This window comes from Littorina saxatilis, linkage group LG4 (assembly GCF_037325665.1).
Source record: "Littorina saxatilis isolate snail1 linkage group LG4, US_GU_Lsax_2.0, whole genome shotgun sequence".
Taxonomy (NCBI): domain Eukaryota; kingdom Metazoa; phylum Mollusca; class Gastropoda; order Littorinimorpha; family Littorinidae; genus Littorina; species Littorina saxatilis.
In genome coordinates, this window is record NC_090248.1 from 63,271,357 (window position 1) to 63,291,713 (window position 20,357).

General features: G+C 41.4%; 1 protein-coding gene and 1 long non-coding RNA gene across 4 annotated transcripts in view; one reads left to right on the forward strand and one right to left on the reverse strand.

Moving 5' to 3' along the window:
• LOC138965342 (uncharacterized) overlaps positions 1-20,357 on the reverse strand; it is a 132,659-nt gene that overhangs the window by 108,809 nt on the left and 3,493 nt on the right. The window lies entirely within an intron of this gene.
• LOC138965340 (uncharacterized) overlaps positions 1-20,357 on the forward strand; it is a 65,624-nt gene that overhangs the window by 23,130 nt on the left and 22,137 nt on the right. The window contains exons 2-6 of one of the 3 annotated variants that reach the window (XM_070337476.1): positions 7,766-7,940; positions 9,913-10,200; positions 14,629-14,739; positions 15,129-15,209; positions 20,001-20,132. In XM_070337476.1, the coding sequence (XP_070193577.1) occupies positions 7,812-7,940; positions 9,913-10,200; positions 14,629-14,739; positions 15,129-15,209; positions 20,001-20,132 (741 nt within the window). In that variant the 5' untranslated portion in view covers positions 7,766-7,811. The remainder of the gene's footprint in view (positions 1-7,765; positions 7,941-9,912; positions 10,201-14,628; positions 14,740-15,128; positions 15,210-20,000; positions 20,133-20,357) is intronic. The other 2 variants (XM_070337477.1, XM_070337478.1) reach the window with 2 other exon arrangements.

Genomic DNA, 20,357 nt, shown 5'->3' on the forward strand with positions numbered 1-20,357 from the left:
AACTTAAATTCATTACTCGATTCAAAAATGATTTCATCTTATTTATCATTTCCTGATTTTAAAAATATATTGATATACATGTATTATGTGATTATAAATAAGCTCAGAAAGTTAAAAAGAACCAAGAAAAACGCGCTTTGCTGTGTAGCGCCATATGCTACTGCGCTATACTGGCTTGTCACTTTCTGTGCGTGAACGTGTCACCGCAGCTGCGGGGTATGTAATCGACAAAGCTGTTGAGCATTATTTAAGTGAAAAAATGCAGTCTGTTCGGTTTCAGTCTGTGGGTTGGACAGATTGACTAAATGTATTAATTTTGCTTCACGCGACTTGTTTTCCCTTTCATCTACAAATCTTTGCTGCTATAGGGCGCTGCACACATACCACTTGATCTTCCCAACCCATAACACTTTATTCTCATGGAATGCATGTTTGCTCAGAAAGTTCTCATGCAGGTTTATGCCTCCAAGTTGTTCTCTAATTGATTTTACTTGTTTTCTAAGCCCGACTTCGGCCTAGAGGAACGGTTTGCATGTGTAGGAGTCTTCTCAGTTTCCACAGTTTTGAGAGTGAGTTGAATTGAAGGACCCCATACTCAGAGGCATGACTTTGGTAAAGATTGCACTGGCTTCTGTTATCTCTGAGGAATGGCATTTCGCTTCTTGATTTTTTAAATGGTGGAAATCGAGAAGCGAAATGCGCATTTCCTTTGACATTACCGCACAGGTAATGAACACAAAATCTGAGAAAACTATAGGGCTACTTTTTAGACCTATATAGCTTTCTCAGATTTTGTGTTCATTACCTGTGTAAATTTACCTTTGTTTATTAGAGACACTCGATTTTCTCAGTTTTTGTAATTGTTGAAATCTTCAAAGACAGGTTCCATTGCTCTGCATGCCTTCAGTCCCAGAAATGTTCCCCTTTACATTTGACGTCAGGCAATTCAGATGTTTGCAGAGTGATTGTGTCAGGCAATTCAGATGTTTGCAGAGTGATTGTGTCAGGCAATTCAGATGTTTGCAGAGTGATTGTGCGCTAATGTCTATATGTCAGTTGAAAATGAAGGCAGTGTAGATTTGGGAGATATAAGCAGGCACTTACTGCAGAGGGAGTTCACATTGGTATGATAAGTTGATAATTAGTCTTTGGAAGGACGTACGTTTTTCAGATTTTAGTGGTCTGTCTCTCAGTCTGTCTGCCTTTCTGTGTGTAAGTCTTGTTTGTTTTCATTTATGTACATGAAATTCCATTTAATGTAATCACTGCGTTACTCTCATGAGTGTTAAGTATGTGAATTAACTTGAAAACATTAGGGAACAAAGGCTAAATTGGCATGTGTATTGAATCGCCATTCAATTTGACAAACATGCACTGCTCGAGCGCTGTAACTACATGTACGCATACTAGCTAGACTCTTTCTGCTAAATTTGTGTTTCAGTTGTAAGTATGTGAATTAACTTAAAAACATTAAGAAACAAAGCATTAACTGTTAGGTTTTGGCATAAAATGGGCACGGATTGGCGGAAGATAAGCATGGCTAAGGGGGGGGGGGTAACTGCTTAATTGTGAAATTCCATCCCTCCAAAAGCTGGGCCCAGTTTAGCTGGCAACAACGGGTCTGAGATCCACTGCAAACCTTCATTTGCCCCTGAGTCAGCATGGTCGGCGTGTGAAACCATTACCATGATTGTGCTTGCTTTCCGGCACCCATGCTGCTGTTTTGCGGGGCTTTGCTACCAGCCCCAGGCCTCAGATCTGGAGGGAGCAGGGTCCAGAACCGGCCACGGGATATCCCATCCCGTGGTTACGCTTGCCACATCCAAGCTAGCTTGTTTCACACACCACTCTAAAAAGGTACTAAATTTCTCAAAAAGAGAGCACGAGATAGAACATCCAAACGGCAGTGCCTTCAATCAATCAATCAATATGAGGCTTATATCACGCGTATTCCGTGGGTACAGTTCTAAGCGCAGGGATTTATTTATTTTTTAATTTTTAATTTTATGCAATTTATATCGCGCACATATTCAAGGCGCAGGGATTTATTTATGCCGTGTGAGATGGAATTTTTTTACACAATACATCACGCATTCACATCGGCCAGCAGATCGCAGCCATTTCGGCGCACATCCTACTTTTCACGGCCTATTATTCCAAGTCACACAGGTATTTTGGTGGACATTTTTATCTATGCCTATACAATTTTGCCAGAAAAGACCCTTTTGTCAATCGTGGGATCTTTAACGTGCACACCCCAATGTAGTGTACACGAAGGGACCTCGGTTTTTCGTCTCATCCTTGTCAACAAAGAACTTGCCCTCGACCAACATACCAATCAATCCAATATCTAATGGGTGTCAGAATGCAGACTTGATGTCCACTTTTACCAAATGGGAGCCCTGGCCTAGTTTTTTAACCATACATGTTACTACATCAAAACTTGTGTATTGCACGGCGCATAACAGAACAGAACTATCCTCATGAGGGTATGAAAGATCAAATATCAGTCTGTGTTCTCCTGGTGTTGACTTTTCCACCAACCCCACACCTGGGGAGACAATCAAGTCTATCATGGGTGGAACCGAAAATGGTCCAGCTACCCTACCTAGCCTGATCTCCTCAAACAATTTTTGTAGCACTACACTATTTGCGGCTGCCTACATGCTGAACCATGATTTTTTGCTAACCTCGGCTTTCTTTCTCCCTGATATGGTATCCTAAAACCCTGACTAAAACCTTCCCTAAGAACCTGAGCATCGGCTTGGTTGGGGTACTGTTCTAATGTATGAACTAACTTCGCCAGGCAGATTGGCGAGGTGGTCAAGCCCGCTAAGCCCTGGCTTGGAGGGGTGTCAACCGCCTCACAGCTATACTTCTGCCCGCTACCAAAGTGAAAGGGCTGCCCAGAGCCTGATCCCCCCTTTTCAGCTCTTTGTCCCTGTCCTGGGATCTTCTTTGTGCAGACACTAAGACCATGAGATGTTGAGTTGCAGCCTGTACACTTGTGTGCATAGGGGCAAGCTTCTCTTTGGCACCCCCCCCCCCCCCCCCCCCCCCCCCGTTTGTTGTGGTAGCGACACACTCCCCTCTGGCTTGGCGAGTTCTGCGGGGTGCTCTTTCGCTCCACTGATGGACTGTGCCTACTAGGGGAAGCCACCACAGCTGGTTTGAAAAATAGCTGCAGCCATAGCTGATTGTCAATCATCCCCCAGGGACGTGTGGGGTCAGCCTCCAGACGGGACCTGAATTGCTGGTCATAAAGTACCCAACCGTTGCCCGGGTTGTCCCTCGCTGCACCCCTTATCAGTTCCGTGTAGGCAAGCATCTCTTGAAGCTGTTGGGGGTGTCACACTAGGTACACGCTCATCAACACGTTGAAGGCGGAAGACCACTGGTCTATCGTGAGGTCTCCCTTACTTCGCTTTTCCAGCCTCGGGACCAGCCGCCCTTGCTCGTCCTGAACAATTAAAGGCTAATTAAAGCCTTTTCCTCCGGCCTGTCCAAGAATGACTTTACAGACAAGACCTGCAGGTCCACAAATTTGTTTAGGACAATTCTTTCCCTAATCTCGGGGGGAACCGTGATGGAGAGGGGGTCTAAAGCTTGACCCTTTTGACTGGCAGACTGATTTGCTAAAGCCAGCTCTAACGCCCTAATCCTGGCTTCTGAATCTTGTCTAGCCTGATTGGCCGCCTCCTCTAGGGATTTTAACCTGTTAACGAAGCCCGCCTCAGTACCTTGCTGTTGTTGAGGTTCTTGTCTGCTGGCGTGCTCCGCCTCCTCAAACCAAGCCCCCTGGCTGTCACTGTCACTGCTGGGCACATGGGAAGTCGCAGCTGTGGTCCCTGTCCGGCGCTGTCTTTTGGTCCCCGCCTCCCTCGGCCTAGGCAGCTCCTCCTGCAGCCTTGCCGGTCTCTTCCCCTAAGTTGCTCTACGAGGTCGGCCTCTCCCGGACATGTTACCTGATCAACGTGATCGTCGCTTGAGGATGCTTGGTCGTCTTTTTTCCTTCAGCTTCTGTTGTCTGTTGTTCTTGGAAATGTAGGTCGAATGGAATAGAACGCCAACTGAGTAGCGCTAAGCCGTTTGAGAATGACTTGTTTGCTTAAGCCCTCCTGAAACGGCTCACTTGCAGGTTGCTTTTGCTTTATCATAAACTCATTTATAGCAAATGCCGAAATGTATTTATGTTGAGTCGCCAATCCATTTGAATAATACTGTTTGAGCACTAACGCATACTAAACTGTTGTTGCGTTCTCTGCATGAGTGATGGTGGAACAATACAGCAAAACCTTGGTTGCCTTAATGCTCATCGGGGGGAAAAATCAATTATTCATTGACGCTTAGAACACTTAGACATTGCCGATGATGATGATAATGACTGGGTACGTGTTGGTGGAAACAGAACAGGCCTGTGATTGCTTTCCAGTGAATGAGTGTGAATGCTTTTTACATTTAGTCAAGTTTTGACTAAATGTTTTAACATAGAGGGGGGGATCGAATCGAGACGAGGGTCGTGGTGTATGTGTGTGTGTGTGTGTGTGTGTGTGTCTGTCTGTCTGTCTGTCTGTCTGCCTGTCTGTGCGTGTGTGTGTGTGTAGAGCGATTCAGACCAAACTACTGGACCGATCTTTATGAAATTTGACATGAGAGTTCCTGGGAATGATATCCCCAGACGTTTTTTTCTTTTTTTCGATAAATGTCTTTGATGACGTCATATCCGGCTTTTTGTAAAAGTTGAGGCGGCACTGTCACACCCTCATTTTTCAACCAAATTGATTGAAATTTTTGTAAAGCAATCTTCGACGAAGGCCGGACTTCGGTATTGCATTTCAGCTTGGTGGCTTAAAAATTAATTAATGACTTTGGTCATTAAAAATCTGAAAATTGTAATAAATTTTTTTTTAATATAAAACGATCCAAATTTACGTTCATCTTATTCTACATCACTTCCTGATTCCAAAAACATATAAATATGTTATATTTGGATTAAAAACAAGCTCTGAAAATTAAGAATATAAAAATTATGATCAAAATTAAATTTCCGAAATCGATTTAAAAACAATTTCATCTTATTCCTTGTCGGTTCCTGATTCCAAAAACATATCTAGATAATGATATGTTTGGATTAAAAACACGCTCAGAAAGTTAAAACGAAGAGAGGTACAGAAAAGCGTGCTATCCTTCTCAGCGCAACTACTACCCCGCTCTTCTTGTCAATTTCACTGCCTTTGCCACGAGCGGTGGACTGACAATGCTACGAGTATACGGTCTTGCTGAAAAATTGCATTGCGTTCAGTTTCATTCTGTGAGTTCGACAGCTTGACTAAATGTTGTATTTTCGCCTTACGCGACTTGTTCTTTGTTGCTTTGTTCTGAACTGTGTGGTTTTTATTCATTTAAAAAAATCTTTCTTTCTTTTAAATTTCTTTCTCCAATTCATTTCTTTTTGTCTTTCTTTCTTTTTTTCTCATTTCCTTTATATTATAGTTCCTCTTTTCTTCCTTCCTTCCTTCTTTCCTTTCTATTCGTCCTTCAATCCTTCCTTCTTTTTATCTTTCTATCCTATCTTTTCTCAGTCTTTCTCTTTATCCTTCTTAAAATATCCTTTCTTTCTCTCTTTCTTTCTTTCATTTTTTTTCTTGTTCACTTTAAAATCAAATCTATCTGTCTGTTTAAAAGGGAAGTACAGATTGGAACAATGAATGGAGAGTTACAAACTAAAGGTTCATGCCTAGCCCGAAAAACATAGATAAGGTCAAAGTAATTACAGAATTTAATAAAATAATTGTCACTTTGGTGGCCTACTGCAGCAAGACTATTTATTTATTTATTTATTAAGGAGATTTCTATAGCGCATAACTAAAAGCACTATGCATTGACTCGGTTGTTTTTTGCTTACATGTTAATTGTGTGACCTGTGTTTCATCTGCCAATTGTCTCCATTGATTTCACATAAAAATCCTTACACGTCTTTTATCGCTGGAAGGCAATTGTTTTCTTTAATTGTATCATTTTTAAGGCACTCTGACCTTCACATGAAAACAGTTCGGTCAGCCTCTCAGATGTGCATGGCCAGGCTTTCTATAATGGGATAGGACGTATACATATATCCCTCCACTTGAACATATACTGTATGTTTTCAGAAATTGTTCTGCCAGTCTGTAGTAAAGTGAATTTATGGATTTAATCTAACATAAAATCGAACACACAAAATGGCGATAATATTTGTTTGAAGGGCTCGTAAAACTCGAAAATTGTATTTACCCTTGACATGAGTGATTTATTGAGGCGAGGAAAATGTGCCTAAATTCCGAAAGCGAGATTATGAACCTACTCTTCAAATTACCCTCTAAAGTTCCTAATAATACATTAAAGTTAGGCTGTATGGTCATCATGACCCTGTGTGTTATTGACATCCACGTTTAAAATCACCTTTCCAAGATTTTTGCACTCTGTATACCCTTAATCCTGCCAAGGTTTATAGTAACTTTAATCACAGCTTTGAAGCATTGAAAAAATCAATTTGACGGCAGAAAGGACAAGAATATGTAATGTTGACTTTGTATCTATGGGGCTGAGAGATACAACTTCACAGCTCAATGGCAACTTGTGAAAAACATTGATGAGTTTTTATCAATGTTCCTTTTTTTATGATTACTTTTATTTTTATTTTATTTTTAAGAATTGTTCTTGCAAAGAACGCTAGGCCTGTTTACTGACTTGAACATCTACAAATAGATGTACGTAAGAATGGTATTGGTGACTGTGCCATATCTGATTCTGAGTATATAATAATGATTTATATGACGCGAATCCTAAAACAGTTCTAAGCGGCTCACAAAAACATATACACAAATAAATTATTCGATCTGTACACAATTCCAAAATCAAATAATGATACACATCAAAATAATTACTTATATACTTTACAAAGTTTTAACCCACATAATTCCAAGTCAAATATTATACACATCAAAATAAACTTAATACCATTTAAAAAGTTTGAATAAGTATAGTATATGACTTTAATCATACTGTTAAAATTATTAAAAAAATTGATGGTGTACTGTAATCAAGTTTATGAAACACTTAAATTACCTTTGGAGGCAAAGCCAAACAGGAGCTCGGGCTAATTTGATAGTCCTTAGTAGTAACTACAAAACAAATCTGCTTGACCGTCCACCGTAGCACAGTGGTTAGCGCATCGGGCTATCAGAGTCTGGTGGTTTTTTTTGGCTACGGCCGGCTTCGACCCAGAGTGGAAGCGCTATGGTTCCTATGGGACGGCTGGGATCACACAGCCGAGTCTCATTCACTTAAAGAATGTGACTTTGAGGGTGCTCATGCAGGTTCTGTTTACCTGACCAACACCGCAGGTGCAGCAGTTCTCGGGCCTGGTTGACGCCAGGATATATTATGACAGTAAGCGTAGAGTGTTGCCCTGTCACGTAGTCTCAAACCAAATTGGAAATCCATAGCATCATCATTATAATCATCCTCATCTTATTAATCATCCAAAAGTATATTAAATTGTCCTGGCTCTTGTGGCCCTTTCATGCCCGGAGCTCTCATGGTGACCTTGTTCTCCAAAACTGATAGGTTTCTCACTGGCAGCCATTCCCAATGTTTGAGCTATAAATAGCTCAGTGCTGAAGGCCTCCAGACAACTCTGCAGAGCAGCTGCTGTGACAAAGGGGGAGAACTTCGTCACCCTGTCACAATATTTTGTATAATTATTTGTTTCTGTATTTTGTTGCAGAGCATTGACTACCTTGCACAGCTACTAGGCACGACTAGTGGTTGCCATGGGTAACGGAGCCTCAGCATCCCAGCCTAGCTCCCCCCGTAGGGAACCCTCGCCGCGCAAGGATGCCTCGCCACGAAAAAGCAACAATTCTCCCGCTCAGCCATCACCACGACGACAGGTCTCTGAGGTTACACTTTGCCCTATTTGGAGTGGGTGGGAATTAAAGGGCTTGGGGGAGGGAATGTGTGGAATAAAACGTTTTCACAACACAGTGGACCCCCCCTTTAAGACGGCCCCCAATATGACTTCCTCTCTTTTAACACTTTCTACCCCACCGATGTTGCCCAAGTTTTTTTAAGCCGAGACCAGCTGTGCTGCAGCAGGTCACTCAGAATTGTAGTACAGTCGAACCCACCTAAAACGAACACGCTAGTTACAAATTTTGACTTATAACGTATTAGTTTTAAGTTCCCAACTGAATACCTCTTTCTTCATGCTTAAAAAAATGCTTGAAACGAATTCTTTGTAACGAATTTATGCTTATAACGAGCACTTTTTGGATTCCCAAGCATGCATAATGTCTGTAATTTACTCACGCTTATGACGAAATCTTTAAACTCTCCCGAGATCGACATATCATATCATTTGCATAACGAACCCCTCTTTTAACAAACACGTTTTCATCGCCCCAGAGCCGCTTTTATTGTCTCTGAAAGTCACAAGGCTACAAGGATCTGCGTGTGAGGCGAGATCAAAGGCAGGTCCATTGTGATGGCTGGGTGGCCTTCTTTATAGACACTGACCTTCTTCCCAGGGGTCATTGACCCAGTTTTAGCTATGAGAGGTGGTTCCCTTTTCATATGAGAGAGGAAACACTTCCTGCACCCGGGTCAGTGACCGAGTTTCACCTATGGGGAGTTTAATCTATGGGGCGGTCTCTTTGATGTCTTGAGAGGAAACTTGGCCAGGGTAGTACATGCACCAGAACTGATGGACACCATGAAATCGGAGATTGATCAGAATGTGCATGTACATGCTTTTACACGACTTTTTAAATTTTACTTCTAAAATTGTGACAGTAAAAAAATCAATCAATTCTCTTAATGCGAATTTCGGTTAAGACGAACTTATTTCCCGATCCCCAGTGATTCGTCTTAAGCGAGTTCGACTGTAACTGTGTAGTAACGGTGTATCAACACGATGGAATGCAGGCGTTAGATCGACGTTACAGGAAGCGACTGAAGCTAACAGTCTGAGGGGATATATCCGTACCAGGTCAGATAGTCTCAGCCATATGAGTGGGTACGGATATATCCGTACCTGGGAGACAATGAGTTAAGACCTTGGTTTTTTTCCCTCACATTTAAGTTAACCCCTGTAAATTTACCTCCATTTTAGAACCTGATTTTCTCAGAGTTTTGGAGGTCTTAAAAGGGGGGTTCCACTGTACAGTCAAACCTACCCCGGCGAACACCTCTCGATTATGGACCATCTGCCGATTGTGACCACACATAAAAAACAACACAATGAGAGTGTTAGTTTGCTCTTTCGCCTTTTTATAGCAACCAGTCTCCAACTGTCTATAACAACCACTTTCGGACAGTCCCTTGCATGGCCGTTATAGATAGTTTCCATTGTATAGTTTTGCTGATTTGTACTTATAGGTTTTATTAGTCTATCAGTGAGAAAAAAAAAAGAAACCTCTTCCCACCTCCCCTCACACCCAACAACAACAACAACAACAACAACTTTGTGTGTCATAAAATTGAAAATACGTTTTACAGGATTACAAAATATCTATTATGTATTATCAGTCTTGTTATTAAGAACCTGTGCAAATTTAAACTTTAATGAAGCATGGAAATTAACTGGGAAAATAAGAAGAAAACTGAAGGAGAAAAAAAGCAGGTTGGGTTTGGGGTGAGGGTGTGGAGATCTACAAAAGGTTTCATGGATTGACAAAGCAATTAATCCAATCTGATTGAAAGGGTGGTTGCGGTTGGGGGGGGGGGGGGGAGGGTTGTCGTCAAATTAATGGCCAATCATGATATCCCTTTCTATAATTAACCAATCTTGTGACCAGTCAGAGGCTATCACATTAATTGACACTTTTAGTTCAGCCAATCACAGTAGCCCTATCTCTTCTTCTGACCAATCAGGCGAACCAAAGCACCAAACCCGATCGACAAAACCAGCGCTCTGATGGACAGAAAGGCTCAGACAGACAGAAAGGAGCAGACGCTCGACAGCAGGCTGTTTTGGACCACCACAAAAAGGTGACCGCTGCTCACGCAAGACGGGAACAGCACGAGGCTGCAAGATCTGGCGACACGACCCCTCGAAACAACGACTCTTTGACCCACGGGGCTCCGAAGCACGCCGGGGGTGGTGCTGGTGGTGCTGGCGGTGGAAGACGACAAGCCCCAGTACCTGCAAATATGACTTCGGTGAGTGGTGGTAATAATTGTTTTCATTGTTCTGGTTTGTAGGGAGAGCGTGTTTTGATGAATTTAAAAAACAAAAAATGCACACACAAAAAAACAAAAATAGCTGGGTGCGGTAATCAGGGGTTGGAGGTTGGAAGACGACAGGCCCCGGACTAAGGCTAAATCTTTAAATACGATTTTCGTAACTGCTAGATTATTCTGGATTATCAATTTATGAGGATCGAGAGTTATGATTTGAAGAAATGTTTGTGTAATCAAAAAATCTTGATAAAAATTCCACTACAAGATGACAATAAGAAATGTAGTCACCAGAAAACAGCAACATGAACGAATAAACACAAACTTATAGTTTCGACTTTCGTCTTCATCAGCAAAAACGAAAACGAAACTAGTTTGTGTTTATTTGTTCATGTTGCTGTTTTCTGGTGAGTACACTTTTATTGTTGTCTTGTTCCTGTTCTTCTCACCTGCAGCCCCTTGTTCCAAACCGGCACGGTTGGCCTAGTGGTAAGGCGTCCGCCCCGTCATCGGGAGGTCGTGGGTTCGAACCCCGGCCGGGTCATACCTAAGACTTTAAAATTGGCAATCTAGTGGCTGCTCCGCCTGGCGTCTGGCATTATGGGGTTAGTGCTAGGACTGGTTGGTCCGGTGTCAGAATAATGTGACTGCAGGGTGAGACATGAAGCCTGTGCTGCGACTTCTGTCTTGTGTGTGGCGCACGTTAAAATGTCAAAGCAGCACCGCCCTGATATGGCCCTTCGTGGTCGGCTGGGCGTTAAGCAAACAAACAAACAAACAAACAAACAAACAAACCTGCAGCCCCTTGTTCCATTTCGAAAACTACTCTTAGAAAAAAAAGAAACCTTGAGACAGTGATGGTGGGGACTTCAGGCTCTGAGTCCTGCTTTAATTATACGACTTTAGTGATTGTGAAGTAAACTGTTGTTGGCATTGTTTGAGAGAGTGAATGTTATGATTGTTTAACTTTTTGTTTTAAATGATGCAGTAGAATGGTTATTATTAGTGTAACTTGTGCACAGTCATAACTATACAGACTAGGTGATCCTAAATAATAATGACATATCAAATGTAATACAATGTACTGATTTTTTTACCAGGAAGTAATCGCTACAATACCTGTTAATAATTTTGGCTAAGTGTAGTGGGTTTTTTCTTCTCTCCATTGTGATTTGTTGTTGTTGATCGTGATTGTTCAGGGTGTGTTAACGTTTCACTATGCTTAAGTGTGAGATAGGATGGGGGGGGGTGGGGGGGCTTCTGTGTATGTGGGGGTGAGTGCCTATATGCATGGTTGCATGTGTGAGTGTGTGTGCATGCATGTTTTTTTGTTTTTTTACAGTAGTGTACATGAAGCATACCTTGATGTTTTGAGTCCTTTACCACAAAGTAAGCAATGACAACATTCTTGTGTCTCGTCACTCTGTATGTACTGTATTTGGCCGGTTTGTGAAATATTTCCTACTGAGACTCCTTACGCAATACAGCAGAACCCCCTTTTAACCCCCCACCCCCCATGTTAAGACCTATTTCCTATTAAGACCTTGCTTTTTCAGATTTATCAGATTATTATACGTTATTTGCGTTTTTGACCAAAATATGACATTTTACACAGATCGAGACAGTCATTGTTAACAATGACTGTCGAGATCTGTGTAAAATGTCATATTTTGGTCAAAAACGCAAATAACATTTATGTATCGATCGAATTCCTTTCAGGTACTATGACTTTGTTGTTGTTTTGACGATTGAACGAGCACACACACACATGCAATCAAACACATAAGCTTCATATTTGGGCGTTTCAGGTTGACCGAAACTTCAAAGGAACTACAAAACACACGTCATCAGTACTGACTTTGTTGTTGTTTTGACATTGAACAGCACACACACATGCAATCAAACACATGACGTGTGTTTTGTAGTTCCTTTAAAGTTTCGGTCAACCTGAAACGCCCAAATATGAAGTTTTGTAGGCCTCTGACGTCACATGGCTCAAAGAAGGGAAATCCAATGTCCAATCGATACATTTTCTTTTAATTTACCTCTTTTGACCTGGTTTTCTCAGATATTTGGATGTCTTAAAAGGAGCACAGTGGAACGCTATTTATAGACCTTCCACCTTTTAGGACCAAATGTTTCCTCAAAGAATCATAACCTGAAGTCTCAAGACAGGCGCAGTGGCGTGGTGGTAAAGACGTCGGCCTCCGAATCGGGAGGTCGTGAGTTCGAATCCCGGTCGCTGCCGCCTGGTGGGTTAAGAGTGGAGATTTTTCCGATCTCCCAGGTCAACTTATGTGCAGACCTGCTAGTGACTTATATCTCTTCGTGTGTACACGCAAGCACAAGACCAAGTGCGCACGGAAAAGATCCTGTAATCTATGTCAGACTTTGGTGGGTTATAGAAACACGAAAATACCTAGCATAATATGCCTCCCCAAAAATCGGCGTATGCAGCCTGAATGACGGGGTAAAAACGGTTGTACACGTAAAAATCCACTCCTGCTAAAATGATGAGTGAACGTGGGAGTCTAAGCCCATGAACATAGAAGAAGAGAAGAACTAAGTCTGAGGCAGAGCGGTTATAACAATTCCCAGTCAAGGGGAGTAAGTGGTCTGAATATAGCTCTCGCTTACAGTTGTCCACATTTTTTGAGCACCTATAGCTCCTTTTGTAATTGAATTCTGTTTTTTTAGATTTTTTTTTCATGAATTCTGTAAATGTACCTGTATTTTAAGACTCTCTGCTTTTTCAGAGCTGATTAAACATTTCTCAAATTGTTTAGCTGTGTTAAAAGGGGGGTACATGTAACACATAATTATTGTATAATCATCTTAGAAGTAGTGCATGCTGTATATTGGTGAAGTATATGTTTAGCTCCGTTACTTAATATGATGTCGTAATTTGATACAACTGTTTATCTAGTGTTTCTTGTATGCATGCATGCCTCTTAACACTGGCTTGTTGCCATGGTAAGTACACTGTTTCCACGGAAACTGACTCTTTCTGTCTCCTACTGTTTTGCCTCTTTATGATTTTAGTAAGGAAACCCAAAGGTAGAGAGAGCAGCTTATTATGTCTGAATCGGTCCAGAAAGAAATTACTTCTGCTCTATTGATGGTTGCTGATACGAACAATCCAGTTGATCGATTAAGGAATGAGTGTAAGGCGGTGAACACTTAAGTACAGACTGAAGTCGTGGAAGTGGTAATTGCTTAACATATCAGACGGTGAATATCTTCTCACCAATGAGTTTCAGGGGATTAGCTGAAATCTGTTTAATAATACTGAGTGGTTCAGGTTTGAGTGTTCTGTCAACGTTTCAGAGTAATGTTTTGTAAAGTTGAGTTGAAGTTGATCTTAAAGAGTAAGTGTCGTTATTCGCTATGGCGTCAGGTTTGTGGAAGACAAATACAGAAAAGGTAAATGATATTTAGTTGCATTTTGTGTGTTGTCTTTAATGTTAATAAAACTGTAGTACAGATTATAGTTTCTATATCCGCTACAAAGCGTATAGTTTTTTGATAATTAAACTCAGGAACTTGCTTGGAAGAACTGCTAAAATCTAATTCATTAGTCCTGTAGGATGCAGATCAACCATTTGATCAGATGTCGTTTGTTCAGGGAAAATAATAATGTTCTCAACAGGGCTATATGACATTTGTTTAAACTATTTTTCTTTTAAAGTAGTACATTGTATATCTTTCATGAGAGGACTCTCAAGGAAAACATAAGTTGTTACTTTCACGACGCGACAGATACTTTCATTAAGTTAGGAGATGAGGGTCATATATTAAGTACATGGTTTGATTTATTGATTCTATGTACTTCTCGTTGGAAGAACCTCACATAACATGTAACACGTATGATGTTTATTATTATTTCACTATTAAATTTAAAGGTGCCATAAACGAGAACTCTTGAAGTTGTGATTTGTAAAACTGTTCTGTCAGTTGCAGTGCTCAGAGCCATATTATTGCCTGTTGCAATTTGTCAGCTGTGCAGTATTTTTTCATAAATCCCTGATGAGTGTGTTGCCACGAGGCACATGTTGACGTCATCGTGAAATTTTGGTGTCACTCATTTTAAACAGCTTTTGAGGAGGACAAAGTGATTATTTTTATTATCAAATAGTGTTTATATTCCTTCCTGGTAGTGGATAGAAAGATAAAAGAATTTGTAATCATGCATTGTCAATCGTATTTAAGAGAATATTTTTCATGGAAATCGATTCACTTAATTAGTCAAAAGTTCAAAAACATCAAAATCACCAAGAATCGACTTAGACCAAAACTCTTTGATGACACCGATGTGTTTTTCTGCATGTGTGCGGCCTTTTTCATTTTTCTGTTTTTGTAAGTAGATCTTGCTTTCCTGTATTGTATGTTGTTCTTTCTGCTTGTTTTCAGCTGCAGCCGGACCAAGTGGTGTTTGAGACGTTCACCAACAGTAAAGGCAAGGAATTCATCTGTGCCTACCTTGCCGGAAAACGCTACTACCTGGATAGCTGGCACTCGCAGGTACGCATTCAATTCTACTAATTCTTGATTCCAATATATACGTTTTCCGGAAATAGCTCGGTCAGATTCCTGACAGAGTTATTTGCGAAAATCGTCAATTGAGTGGTACCTCAGATGAAAGGGTTCCCTTTGGACCAAGCCAAAGTGTCTGAACATTCCGAGTGGCTTTTCATGACAGGTTTTAATTGTTGTTGTTGTTGTTTTTTCTTGTCACGAGAACCCAGGGGGTCATGTGAGACCGATTCAGCATCAATCTTTTTCTCTGTTTTGTTCTCGGCTTACTCTTTAAAACTTTTAAGTCATGGAATAAGAATGTCTTTTGTCAGAAGAATTACCTGTTTCTTCTTCTTCAGCGTTCTACGATGCTTACCCGTTTGTTAATTGTCCAGGAATGGCAGCCGTTTCCAGACCGATGGTACCAGGAGGGGAGCCTGAGGCCTCTGGATGACAATCAAGTGCAGGAAAATTACGTAAGTTACAACAGTTTGTCATCTCCGTACCCCATGTTAATTTAAGTTTTACATTTTGGTGCAGGTACATTTTGGGCGTATGTGTTATGTATTTTACTTCTTCTGCAGGGTCTGAATAGACCATGTTAGGAAATAACTTTTGCCTCAGAAAAAAAGAGGGCAAACAAACCCGCGTGACAAAGTAGGCCAATCACCAGCAAGCGACGTGTTGCTACACGTTGTCGGCGAGCACTTGTAAGACACGCAACTCAATAGTGATTGGCCTATTTTGTCACGCTGGGTTTTTTTGCCCTCTTTTTTTCCGCAGCAAAAGTCATTTCCGGAATTCGTCTATTAAGTTAGTGTTGTTATGTTGAAGGGGGCCGGTTCCTTGAATAATGTGTTGAGCTTGTACTGACACTGACTATAAAGTATCCATGTCCCACCCCTATGTCACCGTCTATTAAGTCAGTGTTGTTATGTTGAAGGGGGCCGGTTCCTTGAATAATGTGTTGAGCTTGTACTGACACTGACTATAAAGTATCCATGTCCCACCCCTATGTCACCGTCTATTAAGTCAGTGTTGTTGTGTTGAAGGGGGCCGGTTCCTTGAATAATGTGTTGAGCTTGTACTGACACTGATTATAAAGTATCCATGTCCCACCCCTATGTCACCGTCTATTAAGTCAGTGTTGTTGTGTTGAAGGGGGCCGGTTCCTTGAATGTGTTGAGCTTGTACTGACACTGACTATAAAGTATCCATGTCCCACCCCTATGTCACCGTCTATTAAGTCAGTGTTGTTGTGTTGAAGGGGGCCGGTTCCTTGAATAATGTGTTGAGCTTGTACTGACACTGACTATAAAGTATCCATGTCCCACCCCTATGTCACCGTCTATTAAGTCAGTGTTGTTGTGTTGAAGGGGGCCGGTTCCTTGAATAATGTGTTGAGCTTGTACTGACACTGACTATAAAGTATCCATGTCCCACCCCTATGTCACCGTCTATTAAGTCAGTGTTGTTATGTTGAAGGGGGCCGGTTCCTTGAATAATGTCTTGAGCTTGCAGACCTGGTTACTGTAAGAAATTTGCGTACAATCTTACGAAATTGATGACCGCTGTACGATTATACGCCAGACATTAAAATCATACGCAAAAAAAAATTTAAAAAAAAAAAAATTATAAAAAAAAAATAAAAAAAATATATAAGTCTGAAGAGGACTGTGTGAGCCTAGAAAGCAATGTGTAAAGAGGACTGTGTGAGACCAGAAAATACTGACCAGTGCAGTGACAGAAATGAAGAGCTGACTCAATATTGCTGACAGCAGCTGATGCAAATTTTGCTCAGAGGTCAAAAATAAAAATTATGTTTTTCTATCATTCGTTTTGTGTCACATTTTCAAATATCTAATAGTGTATGGGTTTTTGTTTTCAACAAAAATGTTTTAATTTACTTTCAGCACAAATTCTTTCTTACATGTATTTACAGTCTTTAAATAATGGGGTTTGAGGGGGGTATAAAGCACAGTGTGTACCGCGAGAATGAATTGTACACCTTAAAATTCTGATTGTACACATTTTTAGCCTCATTTGTACACCAGGAAATTTTAGTGGTAATCAGGTCTGAGCTTGTACTGACACTGACTATAAAGTATCCATGTCCCACCCCTATGTCACCGTCTATTAAGTCAGTGTTGTTATGTTGAAGGGGGCCGGTTCCTTGAATAATGTGTTGAGCTTGTACTGACACTGACTATAAAGTATCCATGTCCCACCCCTATGTCACCGTCTATTAAGTCAGTGTTGTTATGTTGAAGGGGGCCGGTTCCTTGAATAATGTGTTGAGCTTGTACTGACACTGACTATAAAGTATCCATGTCCCACCCCTATGTCACCGTCTATTAAGTCAGTGTTGTGTTGAAGGGGGCCGGTTCCTTGAATAATGTGTTGAGCTTGTACTGACACTGACTATAAAGTATCCATGTCCCACCCCTATGTCACCGTCTATTAAGTCAGTGTTGTTATGTTGAAGGGGGCCGGTTCCTTGAATAATGTGTTGAGCTTGTACTGACACTGACTATAAAGTATCCATGTCCCACCCCTATGTCACCGTCTATTAAGTCAGTGTTGTTATGTTGAAGGGGGCCGGTTCCTTGAATAATGTGTTGAGCTTGTACTGACACTGACTATAAAGTATCCATGTCCCACCCCTATGTCACCGTCTATTAAGTCAGTGTTGTTGTGTTGAAGGGGGCCGGTTCCTTGAATAATGTGTTGAGCTTGTACTGACACTGACTATAAAGTATCCATGTCCCACCCCTATGTCACCGTCTATTAAGTCAGTGTTGTTATGTTGAAGGGGGCCGGTTCCTTGAATAATGTCTTGAGCTTGTACTGACACTGACTATAAAGTATCCATGTCCCACCCCTATGTCACCGTCTATTAAGTCAGTGTTGTTATGTTGAAGGGGGCCGGTTCCTTGAATAATGTGTTGAGCTTGTACTGACACTGACTATAAAGTATCCATGTCCCACCCCTATGTCACCGCTATGGCATGCAAAAGACCTCGCGGTCATTCTGACAGGAGTGCAGATCGCTGATAACTCCTAAACACATATACACCTGGGTATACGCGCTACTCTTGTGGCTGCTGTGTAGTTTTCCTGTGAGAGGAAGCGTCAGCATTGCCTGATATTGGAATAATAGAGTTTGATAAATAAAATGCCTATTTAGTGCAAATTGTAACTAGCACAATGGGCCTAGTGGTTAAGATGCAGGTTGCGGGTTCGAATCCCGGCCACGGCAGGTGGACATTTTTCCGATCTCCCAGGTCAACTTATGTGCAGACCAGCTAGTGCCTTATACTCATTCATGGTACAGGCAAGCACAAGACCAAGTGTGCATGGAAAAGATCCTGTAATCCATGTCAGAGTTCGGTAGGTTATAGAAACACAAAAATGCTGAGCATGCTTCCCCTGAAAGCAGCATAATTATGACTGCCTGAATGGCGGGATAAAAACGGTCATACACGTGAAAGATGGTGGGAGTTTCAGCCCATGAACAAATTTAGAAGAGGAAGAAGTAACCAGCAGTTTACACAAGAACAAAACTGCACTGATCAGGACACGTGCAGTCTGTCTCACTGTGTTCGACTTTGTCATGACTGTGTTCATGTTCTGGTTCATTCTCATTTTTGTGTAAGCCAATGCTAGCAATGTTTGTATCCATTCTTTCTGTCTTTTTCTTGTTGCTGGAATCGTTCAGGATTCCCTGGAGAATTTGACGAAGATTTTGAGGTCCTTTTCAGAAAAAGAAGACGACGTAAGCGCTCAAGTGTGTCACTGTTTTCTTGCATGAAGAAACCAGCATCACCATGATATTTCAGCAGTCAGGCTGTCTTTTGAAAGTCACAGATAGATTTTTAAGCATGATATTCATAGCTGCTTGCTAATTATAAACTTCTATGGTTAAAATGTTTTTAAAAAAATGGTATCCATTCACTTTCTGTGTCTGACTCAGTAACGACTGCTTTTGTGATGACTTAATACCAAGCAGGGGATTATTTTTCTTCACCAAAAAAACCCCAGTTTATAGTTGTTTTCATCACTGCAGTTTTCACAGTAGGGCTGTAGAGCTTATCTAACTTCAAAGTTTTTGTCAGCAATGTGTGTGTGTGGGGGGGGGGGGGGGGCGTGGCATGTGTGTTTGTGCTCACATGTGTGTGTGTGGGCATGCATCGGTGCGTGTGCGTGTATGGCAGGCGAATCACCCTTTGCTTGTTTCTCATCTGATTCTCGGTGTCTATATATCTGTATGTTTGTCCGTCTGTCGGTTAAAGGCTGTTGCATGCCTCTTGATCTGATACCGTTGGTTTGACGTGCCTAAAGTTGACACAGGCAGCACTCACTATATATTTCTCACTGTTTTGTAGATAAAGTAGGACTTTCTTTCAAAGCCCCAGCGTATAAAACATCTCTTGTTTGCATGCATAATGATCAAAAATTGTACCACTGTAGCTTCAAAGTTCATATCAGTAACAGTCTTGCATTTCTAGGTGGTTATTTGTGAGTGTGTATATTGTGAACCACTTAAAAGAGTGATTTTTGGCTGGGTGGTTATTTGTTATTTACCTGTGTGACTCCTATGGATTATCTACAGGGGAGGTAATTTACATTTCAGCCTTGAAAGTCAGTCCCTGTGTCTTCGAGAGACTGTCTTTCTGAGGCAAGCTAGGAAAATATCAAAAAAGTTTTAGGCTAGTTACCAAAAAATGTCTGTGGGCGATTGAATTTGAAACAATTTAACTCAACTTCCGCATCAGTGTTTTAAATGTACAAATGATGTGACAGTTCTCGAGCCACTGGTACAGTTTATCTGTCCTTTAGAGCTCATGATTAATTGTGTGTATGCGCGCGCACATATGTGCATGTGTTTCCAGTCTTTGGTCCAAGTTGTGCATGCACGTATACTTAAAAAGCAGAATGAATGCTTGTTTTTCAAAAGATTTCATTGTGAAGAGACCAATCAGTCAAGTACATGGAACCCCTGTTGTAAGACCCCCAGATGTAAGACTCCCTCCCTTTTAAGACCCTGTTTTCTCAGACTTCCTGTTCATATCCTCTGTAAATTGACCTCCAGTTTAAGACTCCTTCCTTTTTAAGACCTGATTTTCTCAGACTTTTGGAGGTCTTAAAAGGGGGTTCCCCTGTAATCAGTCAAGTACATGTAGTTCTGTACTCTCTTGACAAATTCACAGACATCTCACTGTTTATCATTCACACAGATATTTTCATAATAAACTTTTCCATCACAGACCTCACAGTCGACGTACAGCCAGGCATCATCCGGTCAGGCAGGACCAGCTGGGCGGCCGCAAAACCGAGATGACCGGGAAGGATTCCTCAAACACCCCAAGAGAGGGCGCGTGGAGACTTATCTCATGGAGGTGAGACTTGGTTCTGATGGTCTGTGTGTGTGTGTGTGTGTGTGTGTGTGTGTGTGTGTGTGTTGTGTGTTGTGTGTGTGTGTGTTGTGTGTTGTGTGTGTGTGTGTGTGTGTGTGCGTGTGTGCGTGTGTGTGTGTGTGTGTGTGTGTGGTGTGTGTGTGTGTGTGTGTGTGTGTGTGTGTGTGTGTGTGTGTGTGTGTGTGTGTGTGCCCAAAACCGACATGA